The 23,589-nt window shown below is 40.4% G+C and overlaps 1 protein-coding gene across 4 annotated transcripts in view; it reads right to left on the reverse strand.

Annotated features, from left to right (window-relative positions):
* Positions 1-21,677, reverse strand: part of GOLGA4 (golgin A4) — a 124,038-nt gene extending 102,361 nt beyond the window's left edge. For 3 of the 4 annotated variants that reach the window (XM_010376623.2, XM_010376624.2, XM_010376625.2), the window contains exons 1-2: positions 21,326-21,509; positions 13,428-13,517 (exon numbers count right to left, since the gene is read on the reverse strand). In XM_010376623.2, the coding sequence (XP_010374925.1) occupies positions 13,428-13,517; positions 21,326-21,397 (162 nt within the window). In that variant the 5' untranslated portion in view covers positions 21,398-21,509. Of the gene's footprint in view, positions 1-13,427; positions 13,518-21,325 lie in introns of all 4 variants that reach the window. The other variant, XM_010376626.2, reaches the window with a different exon arrangement.
* Between the last annotated feature and the right edge of the window lie 1,912 nt (positions 21,678-23,589).

Here is a 23,589-nt window from a genome sequence, read left to right on the forward strand (position 1 = left end):
AAGTTATTGAGATCTTCTCTGTAGCATAGTGCCTACAGTTAACAATACTGTATTATAATGTTTAAAAAAAAAATTTTTTTTTTTCAGACAAGGTCTAGCTCCGTCGCCCAGGCTGGAGCACAGTATTGCAATCTCAGCTTACTGTAACCTCCACCTCCTGGGCTCAAGCCATCCTCCACCTCAGCCTCCTGAGTAGCTGGGACTACAGGCGCACATCACTACGCCTGCTAATTTTTGTATTTTTTGTACAGACGGGGTTTCACCACATTGCCCGGGCTGGTCTCAACTCCTGAGCTCAAGCGATTCACCTGTCTCGGCCTCCCAAGTGCTGGGATTACAGGCATGAGCCGGCACAGCTGGCCTAAAATGTTCTCGAAGAGTAGATCTTATGTTACTTTCTACCACAAATAATAACAGTGGCGGTAGGAGAAAACTTTGGGAGGTAATACATATGTCTACGGCCTTGATGGTGGTGATGGTTTCACAGGTATATACTTATCACCAAATTCATCACATTGTATACCTTAAGTATGCACAGTTTTTTATATGTCAATCATACTTCAATAAAGTGGGCTTAAAAATGCATAGTAAAGAACACAATGTCTTAGAATAACATTTATAAATACTGACCCATTCATTTTTACATATTCAAAAAATAGCACGAAAACACATGGACAGAATAAAACATAAAACACTTTAATCATTTATTTGTACTTACATACCACATTATTTTTCTCTAAAATATGTACAGAAGAAACATTTGAAACTTTATAATAAGTTTAAAGACATTTTCTGTTACACTAGTGCTTTTGGTACATATTATCTTCTGTGCTTTAGTTTTCTTTCAGAAACTGTATGCTACACACCAAAATACTGACAATCACGAATTACATGTACAATAAATAATAATCAGAATGAATTTTTTTATGAGGGAGGTTACACAAATCTACACGTGATAAAATTGTATAGAATTATACACACATACATACACACACACACACACACACTCAGAGAGAGAGAGAGAGAGAAGATGTGAGCATGTAAAACTGGTAAAATCTGAATAAGTTCTATGGATGTCACAGTTTACCAATGTCAGTTTCCTTGTTTGGACAGTGTACTATGGTTATATAAGGTGTTACTACTGGGGAGAAATAGGTGATGCATATATAGGGCCTCCCCCACAAAAGATGTCAGAACCTCCTATGAATCTATAATTATTTCCAAATAAAAACTAAAACCAGCCCAGACAACATAACGAAACCCCATCTCTACAAAAAATACAAAAAATTTGCCAGGCATGGTGGCAGACACCTGTAGTCGCAGCTACCTGGGAGGCTGAGGTAGTAGGCTCACCTAAGCCCGGCAGTGAGCTGTAATCACACTACTGCACTCCAGCCTGAGCAAAAGAGTGAGATCCTGCCTCAAAAAAATTTTTTTGAAACATGAATTCAGCAGTTAATACATTATCTAATATGGTGATAAATTACATATTATATGATATATAACATATCTGAAAAAAAGTCTGCAAAAGCTTAAGAACATAAACTTTTCATCTCAGTACTGTAGAGTTATGAATACTAACTAGAGCCTTAACTAACTGTTCATTTGGTCCTACATTAGAGACCATCATAATTATAAATAGGAAAAACATTTCAAAGTCTTTTATATTACGTAATAACTAGCACTTCTTGGACAGGATTCAGCAATTTACACTAAATTCTTAATTTTAGTATTAGTATTAGTAGTATACTAAAATATGCTAAATGCCTCTTTGGCTCTAGTTTCTACTCCTGCTGAAAATCTTACTCTCCCAGGAACTCAGATCATCCTTAGAATGGATATTAAATTTAAGTTAAAGACTATAAAAAATTCACTCTTCTTAGACTTCCAAAGTTAATTTTTGTAATGAAGTCAGTCACTCTTGTCCATATTAGAAAATAATTCAGAACTTCAGAGGAGTATATTTGAAATTTTAAGAGAAAAACAAAAAAGCTAATGTCCAGCATAGAAAAATGGCCACCATTTCAAAAGGTGCTGCCAAACAAAAATGTACACTATGACCTCTAACCCTAGCAAAAGCAAAGTATATCAAAATTAGTGTCCACTGACAGTCACCTCAAAGCCTAAGAAGTCTTTGTTATCCTTGTTATCTCCTTCTTATGCTTGAAAAAGTCTCATAAGCAACAGTTCTCTAATATTCTCACTAAGATTCTATCTCAACTCCATCTCTCAAACTCTTCAAATGGAAAACTAACTCGGTTGCAATTCTGCTAAGGATTTAATCCACCTCTTCTGTGTGGTTCCCCACTGAAGCCATCAGTTGAACCAACACTGAAGTTATATATGTCTGAACATTCATGAAGACTATCTGAAACTCTCAGCAAATATGCACTGAAGGCTTTCAAGCTATCCTCCATGTCTCATACTCTCATATATGTATGCGTGTGTATATCAAAGTATATCAAAATTAGTGTTCATTGACAGCCACCTTAAAGCCTAAGGAGTCTTTGTTGACCTTGTTATTTCCTTCCTAAATAAACACACATACATACATGAGTGTGAGACGTGGAGGATATACAGTCATGCATTGCTTAACAATAGGGAGGGGATACATGCTGAGAAATGTGTTGTTAGGCCATTTTGTCATGTGAACATCATGGAGGGGTGTCCAAGGCAGAAAATACAGTCATGGGTTCTTAGCTTCTGTTTCTGGTTGAATCAGTAAGGACCTTTTCTCATCCCTCTTTTCCACTTATCACTAGAGACAGAAACTAAAAACCATGCCTTTAGACTGCTAAAAGACTAAAACAAAACACAACGAGAACAGCAGCAAAATAAGCTGGGTTGGACAAGCATACTTACACAAACCTAGAGGGCATAGCATACTACATACCTAGGATACATGGTAGAGCCTATTGCTCCTACGCTACAAACTAGTCCATCATGTTACTGTACTGAATATTGTAGGCGGCTGTACTACCATAGTAAGTATCTATGTAAACAAAGAAAAAGTATAGTAAAACTACAGTAAAAAAGAAAAAATGACACGACTCTATAGGGCACTCACTTGTCATGAATGAAGACTGCAGGACTAGAAATTGCTCTGGGTGAGTCAGTGAGTGAGTGGTAAGTGAAGGTGAAGTCCTAGGACATTACTGTGAGCTTTTATACCACTGGCAGCACAATAGGTTTGTTTATACCGGCATCACCACAAACACATTACAACAACTACATGTCACTAGGCGATAGGACTTTTTCAGCTCCATTATAATCTTATGGGACTATTGTCATATATGCAGTCCATCGCTGAATGAAACATCATTATGAGGCACATCATATATTTTTCCTTAATCTCGGTGGTTTTGGTAGGATTACTCAGTATTCTTTTTGTTTTTGTTTTTTAAATGAAAATAAAGAGATACAGGTTTTTGCCATGTTGCCCAGGCTAATCTTGAACTCCTGGGCTCCAGCAATCCACCTACCTCGACCTCCCAAACTGCTGGTATTACAGGTATGAGCCATCACACCTAGCCAGTGTTCTTTTTGAATTCTATAATTTTCTCTGTAACTGGCATCAGTCTGAGTTTTACTGTGATTTACATGTTTACATCAATTTTTTTTTCATTTCCAGGATTTTTTTTTTTTTTTTTTTTTTTGATGGGAGTCTGTGTCGCCCAGGCAGTGGCACCATCTCAGCTCACTGCAACCTCCACCTCCTGCGTTCAACCAATTCTCCTGCCTCACTCAGCCTCCCGAGCAGCTGGGATAACAGGTATGCGCCACCATGCCCAGCTAATTTTTGTAAAATTAGTAGAGATGAGTTTTTGCCATGTTGGCCAGGCTGGTCTCGAACTCCTGGCCTCAAGTGATCTGCCTGCCTTGGCCTCCCAAAGTGCTGGGATTACAGGCATGAGCCACCATGCCTGGCCAATTTCTAGGATTTCCAATTAGTTCTTTTTCATATCCATCTAGTCTAGTTTTGTTTTGGCCTGTTTTTCTCCCACAATTTTCTGTTCTTTTTAAGAAAATTATTACTTCCTTTTCCTTACTGAAGAAAGTTGTTTTAAAGTAATTTCCAGACTGTTGTATTACTTTAATTTCATCTGGAGTAAATATGTCTTAATCTCTGTTTTTACTGGTTGCCCTCTTAACATTTATTTTAGAATTTTCATTTACAGGCTCATCTTGAAAAAGGTATTATCTTTGTCCTTCCTCCTGTGCTCATCCCTCCTTATCCAGCCAATCTGACACCCAAGGCCTTGGTTCGAGTTTCTTACCTTATGGCAATATAGGGGTTATCACAAACTCAGTCACCAAGCTAATGTGAGGTTAGATTCGATTCTTGGTCATGAGGCCTCCCTAAGGACAGCAGTTTCCCATAATGGACAACTGAGAGCACTAGGCAGCAGTTAGCAACAGCTTTTTTCAACTTCCTTTCACCAGTGGTAGGAGCCCCACATTAGCTCTCAGCTTGTAACACAAAATCTCCTCTGTATAGAACATCTCCAGTCCTTCTCAACCAGAGTTCAAAGAGAAAATTAAATCCAAATGCCTGTATACAATGAATTAATGTATCTACTATGTATATATAACATGGTAATAGTTTCATACAATACTTGGAAGAATAAAAAATGCAGTTACTCAAATCATTCTCCACAGAGCTTAATTCTCTCACAAAACCCTAGTTGAAAATGGCTGCCTTTGTCCCAACCCCAAACCCTCTAGGACCAAGAATTCACTCCCTCTCAGCCCAGGGAGATGTTTACCTTGTTTGTGAACTCAGATACATGTCTCAATGTTTTTTAAGTTTTATCTACTACTTCTGTGACTAAAACAGCAAGGATGCCTCAAGGCTCAAATCACAGCACGATTTGACCGAAAGTCCTGAAGTCTTCCGGGGAGGATTTAGCATGTTAGGCAGCATGCCATCGTGACTGATTATTTCCAACAACAACCAGCAGCCTTTTTTTTTTTTTTTTTTTTTTTTTTTGGAGACAGGGTCTTGCTCTGTCACTAAGGGTAGAGTGCAGTGGCACAGTCATGGCTCACTGCAACCTCGACCTCCTGGGATCAAAAAATCTTCCTATTTCAGCCTCTTAAGTAGCTGGGACCACAGGTGCACACTAGCACACGTGGCTAATTTTTTTGATTTTTTTTTTTTTTTTGGTAGAGACAGGATCTCACTATGTTGCCCACACTGGTCTCCAACTCCTGGGTTCAAGCATTCCTCCTGCTGCAGCCTTCCAAATTGCTGGGATTACAGGTGTGAGCCACCACATCCAGCCTAGAAGTCCTTTCCCATGTGAAAAAACTTCTTTGAAATTCCTTGAAAAACTTATTTATTTCAGTGATTTTTAGATTCCTTTTTACTCATAGGCAACAAAGGCTTGACTATCATCTCTCATGTATAATAATGGGGGAAGGGCCTAAAAAGTTTAGTGCCTTAGCAAAAAAGTTTAGTGTCTTAGCAAGGGTGTAAATCCCTCTTCCTCAAAGACAGATGGCCCTGTTTCTTTTTTTTTTTGAGACGGAGTTTCACTCTTGTTGCCCAGGCTGGAGTGCAATGGCATGATCTTGGCTCATTGGAACCTCTACCTCCCAGGTTCAAGCGATTCTCCCACCTCAGCCTACTGAGTAGCTGGGATTATAGGCACCCGCCACCACGCCCAGCTAATTTTTTGTATTGGCCAGGCTGGTCTCGAACTCCTGACCTCAGGTAATCCACCATCCTCGGCCTTCCAAGGTGCTGGGATTACAGGCATGAGCCACCACGCCTGGCAGATGGTCCTGTTTCTATCTTCTCAGATACTGTTAAGTACAACTGTTAGTAGAACCCTTATGATTTTGGGTCAATTAAATTCATCCAATCTGTGACCCAGGATGGCTTCGAATGAGACCCAACACAAGTTCATAAACTTTCTTAAAACATTATGAGACTTTTTTTTTAGTTCATCAGCTATTATTAGTGTTAGCATACTTGATGTGTGGCCCAAGACAATTCTTCTTTCAATGTGGCCCAGGAAAGCCAAAAGATTGGACACCCCTATAAAAAGTACCTGTGATAATATACTCTACAGAAGATACAAGAATAAAATGGTTTACAGTAGCAGCAGGTGAAGAAATATCCAGTACAGACTGTGGGTAAATCATGTTGATCAAATTCAAGATCACAACTCAAGGCTCTATTTTGTCTATATGGATAGTTTTACTACATAGAAAGCCTTTAAACAAAATGACAGCATAAAAGGACAAGGTAACTAACTTTCCCTAGTCTTAATCGCCAATGAAAAGACCAAGGGTATAAAAGATGGGAAAAAACATCTATCAGCCCAGAAACCAGGAAAGAAGATGTAATTTAGATTCAAGGAACTTTTGCTAAGTCCAAGACTCCTCAGGCTTAAGTAAAATAAGTCATGAAAGATCAGCTTTCCACTCCAATTACGAGAATACTCAGCATATGCAACAAGAAAGTGGAACCAAAGGTTTGTTCTTCAAAAGATCAACAAAATTGACAAACCATTAGCTACACTGACAGACGGGAAAAAAGAAGACTCATATCATGAAAATCAGCAATGAAAGAGAAGAAATTACCACTGAATTTGCAGAAAAGGATTACAAAGCTATACTATGTGTTAAAAGCAAAGGTTTTTGCCTCATTTGAGAATGGGCTGCTTAGTTAGCAGCCTGCAATTGGTAGACTTGACTACTGTGACTGCCTGAGACTCAGGAGCTGTTACAAAAACTACATTCCTAATTTAGGATTTCAGTTTGCTTATGTACTAAGTTAGGCTACAGTTCCTTACATAGGGACGCAAGATATACAGGTAGCCTCAGGCCAAATTTAGTTTAATTTATGCCAACAAATGAGATAAATGAAATGGACAAATTCCTAGAGATACACAAATCACAAAACTAACTCAGGAAGAAGCAAAATGTGAACACAGCTATAAAAAGTAGATCCTGAATTAGTTATCAAAACACTTCCCTTGAAAAAAAGCCCAGGACACATGATTTCAATGGTAGATTCTACCAAACATTTAAAGAAGAATTAACAGCAATTCTTCACAAACTCTTGAAAAAATACAAGAGAAGTGACCACTTTCCAACTCAATTCATGGGGCCTGTATTACTGACACAAAAACCAGGTTATCACAAAAAAAGAAAACTGCAGACCAGCATTTCTTATGAATATAGACAAAAAAATCCTCAACAAAATACTAATGAATCAATGTAGTAATATATAAAAAAGATTATATGCCAGAAACAAGTGACATTTATTGCAGGAATACATGGTTAATTTAACCTCTGAAAACCAATTAACACGATATTCAATATAATAAAGGATTTAGGAAGGAATGTTTCTCATGTATTAACTTTGAAGATACTTCCCAGTAATCCCTAAAACGATGCCTTTAAGCCATATAAGCCTTGAAACATAAAATAAATCTCTAAAATGTGCTTAAGAATTCTCAAAAACTGGGGCCAGGTGTGGTGGTTCATGCCTGTAATCCCAGCACTTTAGGAGTTCAAGGTGGGTGGATCACTTGAGCGCCAAGAGTTACACACCAGCCTAGACAACATGGTGAAACCTCATCTCTACTAAAAACACAAATATCAGCCAGGCGTGGTGGCTCATGCCTGTAATCCCAGCTACTCAAGAGGCTGAGGCAGAGGTTGCAGTGAGCCAAGATCATGCCACTGCACTCCACCCTGAGCGACAGAGCAAGACTCCATCTCATACATACATACATACACACATAAAAATTATATATATATACATATATGTATATGAAAACACACCTAATTCTGGAATTTAATTTAAAAACAATATGCAAGTTGTTCATGGATGAGTCCCCAGGATAACAATGGACACGTTTACTATGGCCCCTAATAAATGAGCAAGTGTCTCAGGAAGACAGCAAACCGGAGAGAGCAGGATAGGAGGCAAAGTGAAGCTATCAATCCCTCCTTCACAAATTCAATAGGCAAAGCGACACAGAGATAACATCCCTAGGACCTTAATCCACATAAAGTCCATCTGTTCCCCTCCCCTAAAAAGAGGAAGTGGAGCAGGCCCTCCCCTCTTCCGAGGCTGTCCCTAACAACTTAGTCAGAGCCCACTATGTGCAAATTACCACACTAGAGATTTACATGCCATCTTACTGATAATCCCCAAAACTTCACAAATTTCTCATTAAACAAATGAGAAAACCTGAGACTGAAAAGTTAACTTTAATAAATCTTTCGGTCAGCAAATGGCAAAGCCAGGATGTCAACTTAGGCTGATTCAGGTAACACCAAAAACCATCCTTTCCTCACCAGTCTATTCCAGGTCTTATTCCAAACTAATACAGTACATAGATTTTTACTCCCTTAAAAAAAAAATTAGACTCAGTTATAAAAAGAAAGTAGATACATGCTACAACACAAATGAATCTTGAAAACATTAAGCTAAGTAAAAGTGGTCAGACACAAAAGGTAACATACCCAATGATTCCATTTATATGAAATATCCAGAAAAGGTAAATCCATTAACACAGAAAGCAAATTAATGGTTGCCAGGGGTTGGAGGAAGGAGGAATGGGAATGACTGCTTAATCAGCATGGGGTTTCATTGTGGGGTGATGGAAAGGTTATGGAACTAGATAGATGTGATGAATGTACAACACTGGGAATGTACTAAATGCTACCTGTTTGCTTTAAATGGTTAATTTATGTTATATGAATTTAAACTCAATTAAAAAAACAATCAGGGTCCCTTGAGCCCAAGAGTTGGAGGCCAGCCAGAGCAACACAGTGTGAGACCCTATCTCTGAAAAAGTCCAGGTCCAATCTGGAGTGGGGCAGAGGTAGGAGGATGTTAGCTTCATTTGCTCTAGTTAATCCCTTACAGGATCCTACATTACATATTGCTCTAAAGCAACCCAGACCTAGGAAAGCAAAAAAGATTAACCTCAAACAACAACAAGGACAGGAAGCCCGACTGAGGATAGTGGGGCTATGCCTAGGATCACCAGTAGAGAGTGCTATGATCAAAGAGACAGATCTGTCATTTGCGCAGGATAGGAGAGTACCCAGAGTAGACTTATGTAGACTTCAGAGTCAATGCAAATTCAGTCTACTCTCCTCTGCCTTCAATGTTTACAATAATACAGATTTTTTTATGTCCCTTTTTTTTTTTGAGATGAAGTTTTGCTTTTATTGCCCAGGCTGGAGTGCAATGGCACGACCTTGGTTCACACTGCAACCTCTGCCTCCTGGGTTCAAGCAATTCTCCTGCCTTAGCCTCCCGAATAGCTGGGAGTATGGTATTGGATCAAAGACAAAGAGAACAGTGGAACAGAATACAGAAAGCTCAGAAACAAAGCCACTCAAATATGGACATGAATATAAAGCGTGAATGTAAAACGATACTCATTAAGACAGTGTGGTATCAAAGACAAAGAGAACAATGGAACAGAACAGAGAACTCAGGAACAAAGCCACTCAAATATGGACATAGGGACACAATTAATGAAAAAATGTACAACAGTAGAGCAGTGTGAAAAAGATGAGACAACTGGATAAACATATTGGAGGCGATGAAACTTGATCCCTACTTCACACCATACTGAAAAATCATTTCCTGGGCTCAAGGGATCCTCCTGCCTCAGCCTCCTGAGTAGCTGGGACTACAGGTGCACACCACTGTGCCTGGCTTGGATTTATTTTAAGTGTTAAGTGTTTTTTTTTCTGTTTGTTTGTTTGTTTGTTTTGGCCCTGTATGGTGATTCATGCCTGTAATCCCAGCACTTTACAAGGCCGAGGTGGATGGATCACTTGAGCTCAGGCGGTTGAAGCTGTGGAGTGCTGAGATTTAACACTATGCTTCAATCTGGGCAACAGAGTGAGACCCTGTCTCAAAAGACAAAAAAATGCTTTTTTTTTTTCTTTGGAAGAAAAATGTGGAAATTTAGCTCAAAACACAAATATTTGTCCATAGCAACAGTAGACACAGTAAAGTCTACATATCTGGAATGCTTAGCTAGTAGAATGGTTTCATTAAGTTAACTTCCTTGTCAATTAAAAAAAGGTTTTGCATTTTTCTCTATTGCTGAAAATACTAATATGTCTGCTTTCCTGTGTTGGTAAATACTGCATATAAACCCAAATAAATCTGTCTTTGTTTGGAGTGCCTTAGGCTTCTTTATAAAAGGGACACAAAGGCCGGGCGCGGTGGCTCACACCTGTAATCCCAGCACTTTGGGAGGCCGAGGCAGGTGGATCACCTGAGGTCAGGAGTTCAATACCAGCCTGGCCAACATGGTGAAATTCTGTCTCTACTAAAAATACAAAAAGTTAACTGGGCATGGTGGTGGGTGCCTGTAATCCCAATTACTTGGGAGAATGAGGCAGGGAGAATTGCTTGAACCTGGGAGGCGGAGGCTGCAGTGAGCTGAGATCGCACCACTGCACTCCAGCCTTGGTGACAGAGTGAGACTTTGTCTCAAAAAATAATAATAATAATAATGATGATGATGATGACAACAAAAGAAACCTATAAGGATTTTGACTGGGATCGCACTGAGTCTATAGATTAGTTTGGAGAAAATCTTAATATTGCAAATCAAACTTTATCATCTTTTTAGTATTATAAATAGCTTACTACAGTAAGCCTTGCAGATATACATTTAAAATGCTATTGTTCTACAGGACAGATTTCTAGAAATGGGATTTCTAGATAATAGGGTATAAGCTAATTTAAAAATTGTAAAAATACGGCCGGGCACAGTAGCTCGCACCCGTAATCCCAGCACTTTGGGAGGCTGAGGCGGGCAGATCACAAGGCCAAGAGATTGAGACCATCCTCAGCAACATGGTATAACTCCGTCTCAAGTAAAAATACAAAAAATTAGCTGGGCGTGGTGGCGCCCACCTGTAGTCTCAGCTACTCGGGAGGCTGAGGCAGGAGAACCACTTGAACCTGGGAGGCGGGGGTTGCAGTGAGCCAAGACCGCACCCCTGAACTGCAAACTGCAGCCTGGAGACAGAGCAAGACTCCGTCTCAAAAAAAAAAAAAAAAAAATTGTAAAAATACATACAAATTGTCCTGATGGGGACTACTTTAAAACAATTTAAAAAACAAAACAAAACAAAACACCTTTATTTAGATGTTGAGAGCAAAATAAACAGGTACATAGTACAGTTTTTGCACTCAAAGTTCATGTCATATACGCTATATCCTTGGTGCATATACTGAAATGATCTGATAAAGTTGCATAAAAGTACACAGTATATACAGTTTCCTGAGATCTTATTTTCTTAAGCATTACTTACGTTATTGCATTTACGATTTCAAATACAATATTGTTGAACTCAGTTTATACATACAACCAATTCGAATGAAAGCTGCAGTACTGAGTTGTAACGTTTTTGTAATCAGTATTAATGGCATCATTTCTATACTCAGCATATTGATTGACATTATATTAGTTTGCATACAATAAAGTGAAACACTGAAAATAGTGCAGAATTATATTGATTGCTACCATTGCTTTTTTTTTTTTTTTTTTTTGAGACAGTGTCTCACTCTGTCACCCAGGCTAGAGAGCAGTGGCACAATCTCAGCTCACTGCAACCTCCACCTCCTAGGTTCGAGCGATTCTCCTGCCTCAGCCTCCCAAATAGCTGGGATTACAGGCACGTGCCACCGCACCCGGCTGACTGATAACCACTTTTTAAAAATACTTTTTAAAAATCTAGGATGCTTTAAAACAATTTAATTGAATATACTGTTACAAAACAATTATTTCTGAAAGATTTGGTTTTAGCACTCTTTTACAATCGACCAAGTCAGCTAAAGGTTATTTATTTCTTTCTAAATTTTAACAATCCTAGCTAAGAGATGGTTTCGGATAGAATGACAAAGCACTGTCATCACTTCATCTCCTTGCTTTTTAAGCTTTTTTGACAACTTTAACAGGTACTTTGGACCACAGAGTGCAATCTAAACCTTATTTCAACTTATTTTATAATAAAGGATTTTTCAATTATATAAAGTTTTTTATTAAAAGGACAATAAATTAATTTGTTCATAATCTCCCTCCACCCTATCTGGTTTCTCATTTTGTTAACCTTCTAAGATAGAAGGTACTGTCAGGGATGGGACATAGATGGAACCCAGGCGTTTTTTTTTTTTTCTTTTTTTCAAGTAAGCCTAGGTCTTACTGTGTCACCTAGACTGGCGCAATCATGGCTCACTGCAGCTTTGACCTCCGAGGCTCAAGTAATCCTCCTGCCTTAGCCTCCTGAGTAGCTGGGACCACACAAGTGCATGCCACCACACCTGGCTAATTTTTATTTTTTTTGTAGAAACAGGGTCTCACTTTGTTGCCCAGGCTGGTCTCAAACTCCTGGACTCGAGCAATCCTCCTGCCTTGGCCTCCCAAAGTGCTGGGATTACAGGCATGAGCCACCACATTTGGCCTAAAACTAAGAACTTCTGTTCATCAAAGGACATCGTTAAAAAAATGAATGGCAGGCCGGGTGCGGTGGCTCAAGCCTGTAATCCCAGCACTTTGGGAGGCCGAGACGGGTGGATCACGAGGTCAGGAGATCGAGACCATCCTGGCTAACACGGTGAAACCCCGTCTCTACTAAAAAATACCAAAAACTAGCCGGGCGACGTGGCGGGCGCCTGTAGTCCCAGCTACTCGGGAGGCTGAGGCAGGAGAATGGCGTAAACCCGGGAGGCGGAGCTTGCGGTGAGCTGAGATCCGGCCACTGCACTCCAGCCTGGGTGACAGAGCGAGACTCCGTCTCAAAAAAAAAAAAAAAAAAAAAAAAAAAAAATGAATGGCAAGCCAGAATGGGAAGATATCTGCAAGATATATATTCAACAAAAAACTCCTATGTATTCTATATTTTTTAAAAACTTCTACAAATCAATTTTTAAAAAAGATAATCCAATAGAAAAATGGGCAAGGGACTTAAGCACTCACAAAAGAAGACATCAAATGGCCAATAAACAGATGAAAATGCTCAATCTTGTTAGTTATCAGAGAATGCAAATTAAAACCAAAATGGAAGATCACCACCAGAACAGCTGAAATGAAAAAGACTGTTTTCCAGCATATTTACACAGAGTAGAAAAATAAAGACTCTCAAAAATATAGGGCAAAAGCAACTTTCATAAGCTCCTTTCATAAGTTGGGTGACAGAACCAGACCCAGTCTCAAAAACATACATACATACATATATACATATATACATAAATCATAACTGCTATTTGTGAAAAAAAAGACTAATTGTGTTACTAATAAAACTCTACCTAGGAATTAAATAGCTGACCTGTCAAAATAGTTTCCCATTTTGTTATCAACAGCATTTCATTTTAGATTAATTAGTTTCTTGTGAGAGGTATACTAGAAAAAGAATTCCAAACTTACCTCTCTATTGGGTGTACCTTCATCAAGTTGCTCTGTAAATGAAGATGTCCTGCTCCTCGTTCTTGTTGGTGTTGAAGAATTGGAGGAAGTCTAGATTTAAAAATTATTGCACAAATTAGCGAGACTATATTGACCAGTGAACTATGTACTAGGTAGTTCTTCTCTCAGTCCACGCCCAAAGAATTCAGTGAAAGAAAGGAAAAGAGCAAAAACATGAAAAGCAGAAAAGGATAACAAATATAATCAACTAGAAAATCCAGGCTACCTACCAGGTCCCTGGCCTAACTCTGCCACCAACTAGAACTATGATCTTAGCTACATGAACTTTTTGAGAACTATGTGTCTCCATATATATAAAATAAAGTCATGATGCTAATGTAAGATGATAATATTAGAGAAAACTGAAGCCAGGTGAGGGGTACATAAAAACTCTCTGCACTACCTTTATAACTTTTCTATAAATCAAAATTATTCCAAAATTAGAAGTTCATCAAAAAAAGGCTGCCAATTCAATCTTTACGATCCCTTCTACCTTCTAGCTCTAACATTCAATAGTATGAAATGCAGATAAACAGCACTTGCCCACCTAATTAATGGCCTTGCTTTGAGCCTACCTTGAATACCACTGCTAAATACTGAGATGCTATTCCATTTAGCTCTGTAATTGACAGCCTGACTCCTATAATCCTCAATGCAAAACAACTCAGGAGAAAGGGCTCAAAATTTAAACAAGGGGTCCGGGGTCTACTCTAAGGTGACCTAAAAAAAACCCTAAAAGTATAAAACCAAAACTTCGAGATCCCCCTATACCCATAGCAAAATAGATCTGAACTCAGCTCTACTTTGAGAAATGAATGAGTCACGATACCTTACCTCTTTTTGTAGTCTGCACTTTACAAAAGGCAGTTAATAAATATTTGTTAAATAAACGAATGAATGAATGAACAAATGGAACTCTGGTCTGTCGTATCTGTGCACAAATTGCTGTGGCTAGGGTGGAACTGAGAGGTTGTGAGGAACAGTATACAAACAAACACATACTCTATATACACATATATACACACATATACACATACTCTATATACACATATATACATCTAGACAGATATACGTATTTAGCTTACGATAAAAATAACATTTTGCATCAGGATAGACATTGAATAAATGTTGGGACAACTGGCCATCCATATGGGGCAAGACACACATATCAGATCCTTACTTCATATTTAAGCTATATTAAAGATTTAAGTATTTTTTTAATTGAAATACAAAAAATACAAGAGTCTATTTCTACAATCTCTGAATGGGAAAGAGATTTTCATGTGAAACACAAATCAAAGCAGCAGTTTAACTGGGAGGTGAGGAAAAGCATCTACAAATATGACAAAAGTTTAATAACCTTTTTTCTGTAAATAGCTCTTGTAAGTCCGTAAGTTAGAACTCAGAAAACTTACTAATCCAATCTTCTTTTTATCTGAGACAGGGTAACCTGAGCTCCATCAATGAAACACATGAGACTTCGAGTCATAAGTGAGTGATGTGAAAAAACAGACATGCAAAAAAAGTTCATCATCTGATGACAATGGAGACAGAAGTTCATGCATCCACGCAGATATAAGCTGTGAAGTGAAAGACGTGATGCCAGTGCCAAGATGAAGCCCCTGCAACACAGAGCAGTCTCCCCAGTATAACTGAACGTAGTAATCAGCTCAGACTTTTAGGACCTCAAGGAAATTCTGTAGGCAAAAGAGTCTTCAATAAATTCTTTTTCTGCTTACCTAGATTGACTACGTTTTTGTTGCTTACAACTAAGAACTCCAACACCTTCTAAAAGATGAACCAGAAAAATTAATACAACAGATGAAATCAGCTATGTGCAGAAGTCACCTTCAGGGATGAGATATCCTCTCCCACCAAAGACAAAGCAGGAAGAATAAGGACTTAAAAATATAAACAAGAGTGGCGGCGTGCGCCTGTAATCCCAGGTACTCAGGAGGCTGAGGCAGGAGAATCGCTTGAACCCGGGAGGCAGAGGTTGCAGTGAGCTGAGATTGCGCTACTACGCTCCAGCCTGGGTGACACAGCAAGACTCCATCTCAAAAAAAAAGTATATAAACAACAAAATTAATGAATGTGAAATAAAGTTGAAGCCTTAGCAATGGTTTAAATGTCTAGAAAATATGTGACTAAAAGTCAACACTGCACTTAGAAAACAGCGAGGGAAAGCACAGTCACTGTGTAGTGTTAGTCTCAGTCTTGGAGATAATTTGAGCCTACCTTGAACACCACATTCAAATTACAAATGTTCAAAGAACATCAGAAATAGCTTTCATTAAAGCTAAGATAAATTCAGTAAACCCTTCCCACACCTAGAGCCATAATTTGCAAACCTTGCCAGCACCAGCTTCAAAGGCTGTAGGTGCCTCAAAGGCTGCCATTATGGAGGCAGTCTTTTGTATCTATGTATTTATAAATGATTATATGTAAGAACTCCTTTAATACAATGGTCACTGGGTGATAAAAAGTTAGAAAAGTAATTAGAAAAGTACTACTAGACTACAGGACTAATCAACTCTCTCTGTTGTGATTCCATCAAGTCTAAGATTCAGCTTTTTTATTAATTCAGCTTTCCAAATATCCAGATGCCAGGAAAGGGCTACCTTAGACAGTGACCTTCCAACTGCTTAAAAAGTATATCTCACTGCAAATCTTAAAAACTGGCATTATGTCTTACACCTTGGCCTCATATGTTCTAATCAGTAACTGAGAGCCTCATCAGCTCTGGAGAAACTGACAAAAAATCAAACGGGGTTTACAAAGTTTAACAGGTTCTAAAACATACTCTCCCCAGAAAAGTAGTACTATCTGGCAAAACGTGGCCTGATGGCTTGTTGATCTTCCTCCGGAGTTCAAAGAGTAAGGATTATACGAGAAAATGGATGTGAGTATAAAGTATAAAACAGTGCACAAAGAACTAACTACTTGAGCATTTGTCCCAGGTGCCGGGTTCCTTAATGGGCTATCCTCACTTCAAGATATAAAGGGATTTAGGTTCCTTCAAACAAAGCTTGAGCTGATTAATTGCAATAGCCATAAGAAACCTGAGTCAGCTTTCTAAGCTGCTAACCAAAAAATCTGACATCTACATCCAGACCCACAATTAATATTTTATTGCTCACTACCTAATTATTAACTGACCACAGTTATACTCAATTTCAGTATAAGAAAAACCATTTTGGCCATGCACAGTGGCTTATGCCTATAATTCCAACACTCTGAGAGGCCAAGGCAAGAGGATCACTTGAGGCCAGGAGTTCAAGACAGCCTGAGTAACATAGTAAGGTCCTGGCTCTACAAAAACTTAAAAAAAGAAAAACCATTTTGGCCATTGTGACAGGCAAAATCGTAAGACGACCCCAAATGACCCCTGCCCTGTGAATATAATGAGATATCACTCCCATAATTGTTACATTATAGGGTAAAGGGATTTTAAAGGCATATTTAAGGTTACTAGGTTACTAATCAGTTGACTATGAGTTCCTCAAAAGATTACCTGGATAGGTCTAAACTAATTACATAAGCCCTTCAAATATGGGTCTAGAGGGCAGAGAGATGTACTTCTGCTGTTCTGAGGAAAGCAAAATGCCTACAGGGGCACGTGGCAAGGAGCTGCTGGTAGCCTCTAGGAGTTGAAAGTGGTCAGCAAGAAATGAAGGCCCCAGTACTATAACCAGAAAGGACAGAGTTCTACCACAACCACGTGAGCATACAAAAGGGTCCTGAGCTCCAGATGAGAACGCAGCTTGGACAACATATTGATTTTAGCCTTGCAAGACCCTGAGCAGAGAACCCAGTCATGCCATGCCAGATTTCTGACCTACAGAACTATAAAATAGTAACTGGGTTATTAGGCACGAAGGTTGTGGTAATTTGTTATGCAACATTAGAAAATTAATCCAGTCATCCTTAGGAGGAAGTCTTGAATCCCTTGTCCCTACACCATGACTTTTCATTATACATCAAGGCTCTACTCAGATGTCACCCTGATCTTCTCCAGAAATGCCTTATTTTGCACAACCACAACACCCTGTACATACCACCATTACACTGAAAGTACTTGTCTCACAACTCCATTGTGTAGGGACTACATAGACCCTTCAAAGCAAATGCAACATCCAGCAGAGGGCCTAGGCATTCACCGTTCATAACTAATACCTGGTTCATTTCACTCTCCCTGCAACACCTATGGATTAGTCACGGCAGAGACATAGCCACTGAATCCTCATCACAGCACTGTTGTAAGTCACTGCCAAACCAATTTGACATCCCAGTTCTAAAAGAGCAAAGTAACTTGGGGTTAATTCTTCAAATAAACCTTTACATTTTAGGTACCAAACTTATTAAAGCCTTTCATCATGTTCTTAATAAACTCCTTCTGATCTAAATGTTTTCTCTGGGACTCATGCTTTCCCCAGTTTCATGACTGAAACTATTTAGTAAACCTGGATTTACATTAAGGCTATGCCCTTTCAGAAAGGACTCTTTTCCCTGTTATCTGTGGAACTGTTTGCTGGTTTTGTTTTTGTTTTTTAAATTTGTATCACATAAACTATTATTTTGCGGTCTCACTCTAAAAGAGTGAGGTCAGCAGCCATCTCTGAGCTGAGGGAAAAAAAAAGGGATGATTCTGCAGGTGTAAGGAGGGGCTCATATGTTGTTTTTTTAACTTAATTTTTTTATTGTGATAAAATATACATAACATAAAATTTACCAGTTTAAACATTTGTAGGTGTACAGTTTAGTGGCATGAAGTACATTCACACTGTCATGGAATCACCACCGTCCATCTCCGGCACATTTTCATCTTTCCATACTAAAACTCTGTACCCACTAAACAGTAACTTCCCATTCTCTCCTCTCTCCAGCCTTTGGCAACAACCATTCTATTTTCTGTCTCTATGAATCTGACGATTCTAGGTACCTCAATTAAGTGGAGTCATGTATTCATCCTTTTGTATCTGTACTTCTATAATTTTTAAGTTTTAGAAGTATTTGAAAGGCTAAAAATGTTTTAAAATATTGTATTCATATATCCCAATAAATTACAATGTCTGTATTACTTCTTGATGTTTCTTTCATTGACTTAGTTCTGCAAGGAGTTTAAAAATCCAAAATAGATATTTGTTGTTAAAACATAATTTTTTTTTTTTTTTTTTTTTTGAGACCAAGTCTCGCTCTGTCTCCCAGGCTGGAGTGCAGTGGCACGATCTCAGTTCATTGCAACCTCTGCCTCCCAGGTTCAAGCGATTCTGCTGCCTCAGCCTCCAGAGTAGCCAGGATTACAGGTGTGCGCCACCACGCCCCACTAATTTTTGTATTTTTAGCAGACCTCAGGTGATCTACCCGCCTTGGCCTCCCAAAGTGCTGGGATTACAGGTGTGAGCCACGGTGCCTGGTCAGAAATGGGATTTTGCCATCTTGGCCAGGCTGGTCTTGAACTACTGAGCTCAAGTGATTCGAAGTGCTGGAATTACAGGTGTGAGGCCACCATACCAGGCCACATTTTTTGTTTCTAGGATCATAACAATTCACAAGCAGGGAGAAAGATATATGGCAGGTAGAAAGGAAGGTTACAAAATAATTATCAAAAGTAGACCACGAATGGCCAGGTGCAGTGGCTCATGCCTATAATCCCAGCATTTTGGGAGGCCAGGGCTGGCCAATCACCAGAGGTCAGGAGTTCAAGACCAGCCTGGCCAACACAGTGACTATACATATAATCCAAAAGGATTATTTTAAACCTTTTGTACACAGAGTGATTTTATTTGATCCAGATGCCCTGTCTCACCAGAAGCATTAAGCTATAGAAACAGAGCTCTTACATCTTAGCTTGTGACTAGCTTATTACTAAAAACAACCTCTTTGTTAATGAACAAAAACAACTCATTTTCATGAAAAGCTAAATGCTACAAATAAGAAAAAGTACACTCAGTAATTCACCAGCACCTTTATTATTCTTAAACTAGTTTTACCATCTGTGTATATAAATACACTTACATACAGATTCTTTTTCCCAAAACTGGGATCACATTTTACCTGCTGCTTCTGTCTTTTAACACAAATATCTTTCTGTGTTAATACTTTTCTGAAGTCTCTAACACTAGCTGCGTAACATCAGGCAAGTTACTTCACCTCTTTGAGCCTCATTCCTTCATCTATAAAAGAGGAATTATAGTATTATCTACCTCACAGGCTTATATGAGATTAAATAAAATAATCTGTGTAAATACTAAGCAAAATGTCTGGTACATACTAAGGACACAATAAATGCTGACTTTTTATGGCTGCATAATAACCTATCAAGCATAACTAATTACCTGATAAAATTTATTTAACCAATTCTCTATTGGTTGGACATTTCTGGCTAGTTTTTAACCTATTAAAACAACACTGACATGAAAATTCATAGAGCTAAATCTTTAATACATCCTAAATTTTCTTAGAATAAATTTCTAGAAATGGAATCCTGGCTCAATTACATTTTATACACTCCCAAATGGAAGTGCCTTACATTCACTAACATGCCCATTTCCTCACATTCCTCATCTCTACCTCACTTTTAAAGTTTATCTTTGTTTCTTAATTAACAGTGTTTTGTAAAATTTTAAAAGACTGCAGTAAATGGTATGAAAAGGACAATCTTTACTACTTAAATTTTAACCACATTTACACTTGAGAAACGAAGCAACCCTTCAGTGCTGTGTTCTGATGTTTTTCTCAAGCACTGTTTTACTACACATGAGCTTTAAATTTAAAAATAACAACTTCAATTTATAGTTTCCGAATAAACCTAATGCAATCGTTGTATGTTAAGAATTTGGAAATGCCTCCAAGTTAGTCAAAACTCAGCTTTTCTTGCAACCGCAAGCAAAGACCAAAAACCCTAAAATTAAGGGACAGATCTGCTCAATCTGTTGAAATTCAAAAAGGCTGGGAAGAAATTAAGCAGAAACCATCATCTTCGCTGTTAAGACCCTGTGCTGCCAGCATCGAAACATCTCCAGTTAACGCTTAGGAAACTGTATCTTTAATACTACTAACACGCCTCCTTTTCCCTGGAAACGCATTTCCTAAAGCAACAGCATTCCTGAAAAACAAACATAACCCTGTCCGCAGAGCAGCAAGACTCAAAAAGCAGAGCAGAGTTCTAGACAGGCAGAGTGTCTCCCCCTCCGCCCGCCAGTCCCAGATCAACCAAGTTATGCGAAGTGACTAACTCGTGACAGCCTCGGGCGCTGGACGCCGGCCATGCAGCCACCTCTTTCATGTCCCACCGCTCCTACCAGCAGCCTGACCCAGGATGGCTCTATTCCCCAGCCTTCAATCCCTGGACCTGGGTTTGGAATTAAGAGACTTCCGTCAAGGGTCAGTTGTGCGGGATCCTGGCCATTTCACACAAAATCTCACGATGGGCATGAGAGAGGGGGACACCTCCAGCAGAGGTCAGATATCACAAGGGACCCGGGTTTTCCCACCCCGCCCTCATTCCCAGCGTGGGGTCTCAGATGGGTGGGGGAACCTCAAATACTGATCAGAAATCATGCAAGTTCGGAGTCTGGCCTTAGGGAAAAACTCTTAACGGAGATGGGATGTAACGAGGGATCCAGCCACCCCCATCCACTCATTACTGGATGGAGTTTTGCGATGGGAAAATCCAGGTCAGGAGTTACGGACGACCTGCACCGCCCGGAGCTCCTTCTGGATCCGGAGCTTGGGAAGAGTCCCGGGTTAGGGGTCAAAGGTCACGGAAGAACTTCCCCACTCCCCCCGCCTTTTTTGTCCGCGGGCCGGTTCAAGGGGTATTGGGAGCTAGGGGAGGAAAGTCGCGGCCATCGTACCTGACCAGGAGCCAGCGTCTGCTGGAGCTGCTGCTGCTCCTCGCTGATCTTTTGCTTCAGTTTCTTGAACATGGCGCAGCGTACGTAGGGTCCCGAGTGCCAATGAGACCTGAGGGGCGAGAGCCCGGGGAGTCCCGGCCGCGGCGGCTACGGCGACTTCTCTACACCCGAGACCGCGGGAACCGGGCCTCGCCGCCTCCTCCTTGAGCCTGCGGGCAAGTCCGGACACTCGTCCTGAGGATGTCGGCGTCGCCGCCGCCGCGTCTCTTTCTTCCGGGTGCCACTGGCTGGCCTCGGGCCCCCATCCAGCCCCGGGAGCCGCGGCGGCGACGACAACGGCAGCAGGTGAACTGTGCACCAAGGGCGCCTGCGCCGCCTACGTGGAGCTCTCCGAGGCTAACTACGGAGCACCGGAGGGGACAAGCACAATGTCGGGGCTCGCACATGCGCGCTCGGCCTCTCGCGCCCTAACTCACTGCGCTGGAGGACACAAGGTTCGGAGCTGCCTGATTTCGTTGGGTGCGGCCCTCGCGGCTCAGAAATGGGGCGAGGGCTAGTCTGAACACTACACTGACTCTCACCTGGGCTTTGACCCTGCGAAATCAGACGGGGAGAGTACTGCTTCTATTGATGGCAGCAGGGCCGACGGGCCCACTGCAAAGAACACAGGGATGAGCGTCCAGGATGGGAGAAGGGGCGATCCAGAGAACCTGACGCGGGCCCTAATTGATAGTGTACTTTTCTTTAGTAGCTGTAGCTAGGATTCTGTGTCTTCGGTTCCAGAGGGGCCCGCTTCCCTTCCCTGAACTCTTCCAGCGTCGGGAAGTCCCTGATACTGGCCGCCAGGGGTCCAAATGTTTTATGCCAATACCGTAAAACCTCAACTATTTGGACACCCACTTTATTCTTTTCTTCACCGAAATCGTATATTTCACAAATTCATTCAGAAACCTTTATCAGACCTTGGAGATTTCACAGCCTAGTGGAAGACACAGATTCATAATGAGTCCAGATTTACTCCTAACACCTGCAGTCATCCTACAAGATTTTAATGTTTATGTGCCTCATTTATCCAAAACCCGAACTTCGGCTGCCTGCAAATCTTCAGGTCCATTTCAGCAACCCACTTTTGCATGCTGTACCTTTGGTATCATCTGAAACGGCTTACATTGTCTCAGGTATCAGAATCTAACAGTATATGCTGATCTCCACGTTTTAGCAAATTTTGTTTACCAGCAATAATAGGGGGAACCTGCTCTCGAGAGTCCATATTCTGATCTCTAAATGTATTAGAGCCAAAGTGGGGCCTGGAACACTGCCTTAACACCTGGGCTAAGTCCTCTTATATCTCATAGTGAACACCTTATGTAAGGAGTCCCCAGCCCCTGGGCCACAAACAGGTACCAGCCCATGGCCTGTTAGGACCCGGGCTACACAGCAAGAAGTGAATCTCTGGCACGCCAGGGAAGTTTAATCTGTATTTACAGCTGCTCCCCATGGCTGATATTATCGTCCGAGCTCCACCTCCTGTCAAATCAGCTGTGGCATGAGATTCTCATAGGAGCTGGAACTATTGTGAACTAGGCATGAGAGGGATCTAGGTTGTGTGCTCCTTATGAGAATCTAATGCCTGATGATCTGTCACTGTCTCCCATCACCTCCAGATGGGACCATCTAGTTGCAGGAAAACAAGCTCAGGGCTCCCACCGATTCTGCATTAGGGTGAGTTGTATAATCATTTCATTATATATTACAATGCAATAATAATAGAAATAAAGTGCACAATAAATATAATGCACTTGAATTGTCCCAAACCATCCTTCCCCATCCCCCTAGCCCCACCCCCAGGAAAAAATTGTCTTCCATGAAACAGCTCCCTGGTATCCAAAAGATTGGGGACCACTGCTTTATATAATTACCGAGAGTTTTTTTTCTGGGCTGTTTTGTTTTGTTTTGTTTTGTTTGTTTTGTTTGTTTTGTTTTTCAAGAGTACTTAACTCTCAGCCGGGCGCAGTGGCTCATGTCTGTAATCCCAGCACTTTAGGAGGCCGAGGCGGACAGATCATTTGAGGTCAGGAGTTCCAGACCAGCCTAGCCAACATGGTGAAACCGGGTCTCCACTAAAAATACAAAAATTAGCCAGGTGTAGTGGTGCATGGCTGTAATCCAAGCTACTCGGGAGGCTGAGGCAGGAGAATTGCTTGAACCAGGAGGCAGAGGCTGCAGTGAGCTGAGATTGTGCCACTGCACTCCAACCTGGGAGA

This window comes from Rhinopithecus roxellana, chromosome 1 (genome assembly GCF_007565055.1).
Source record: "Rhinopithecus roxellana isolate Shanxi Qingling chromosome 1, ASM756505v1, whole genome shotgun sequence".
Lineage (NCBI taxonomy): Eukaryota > Metazoa > Chordata > Mammalia > Primates > Cercopithecidae > Rhinopithecus > Rhinopithecus roxellana.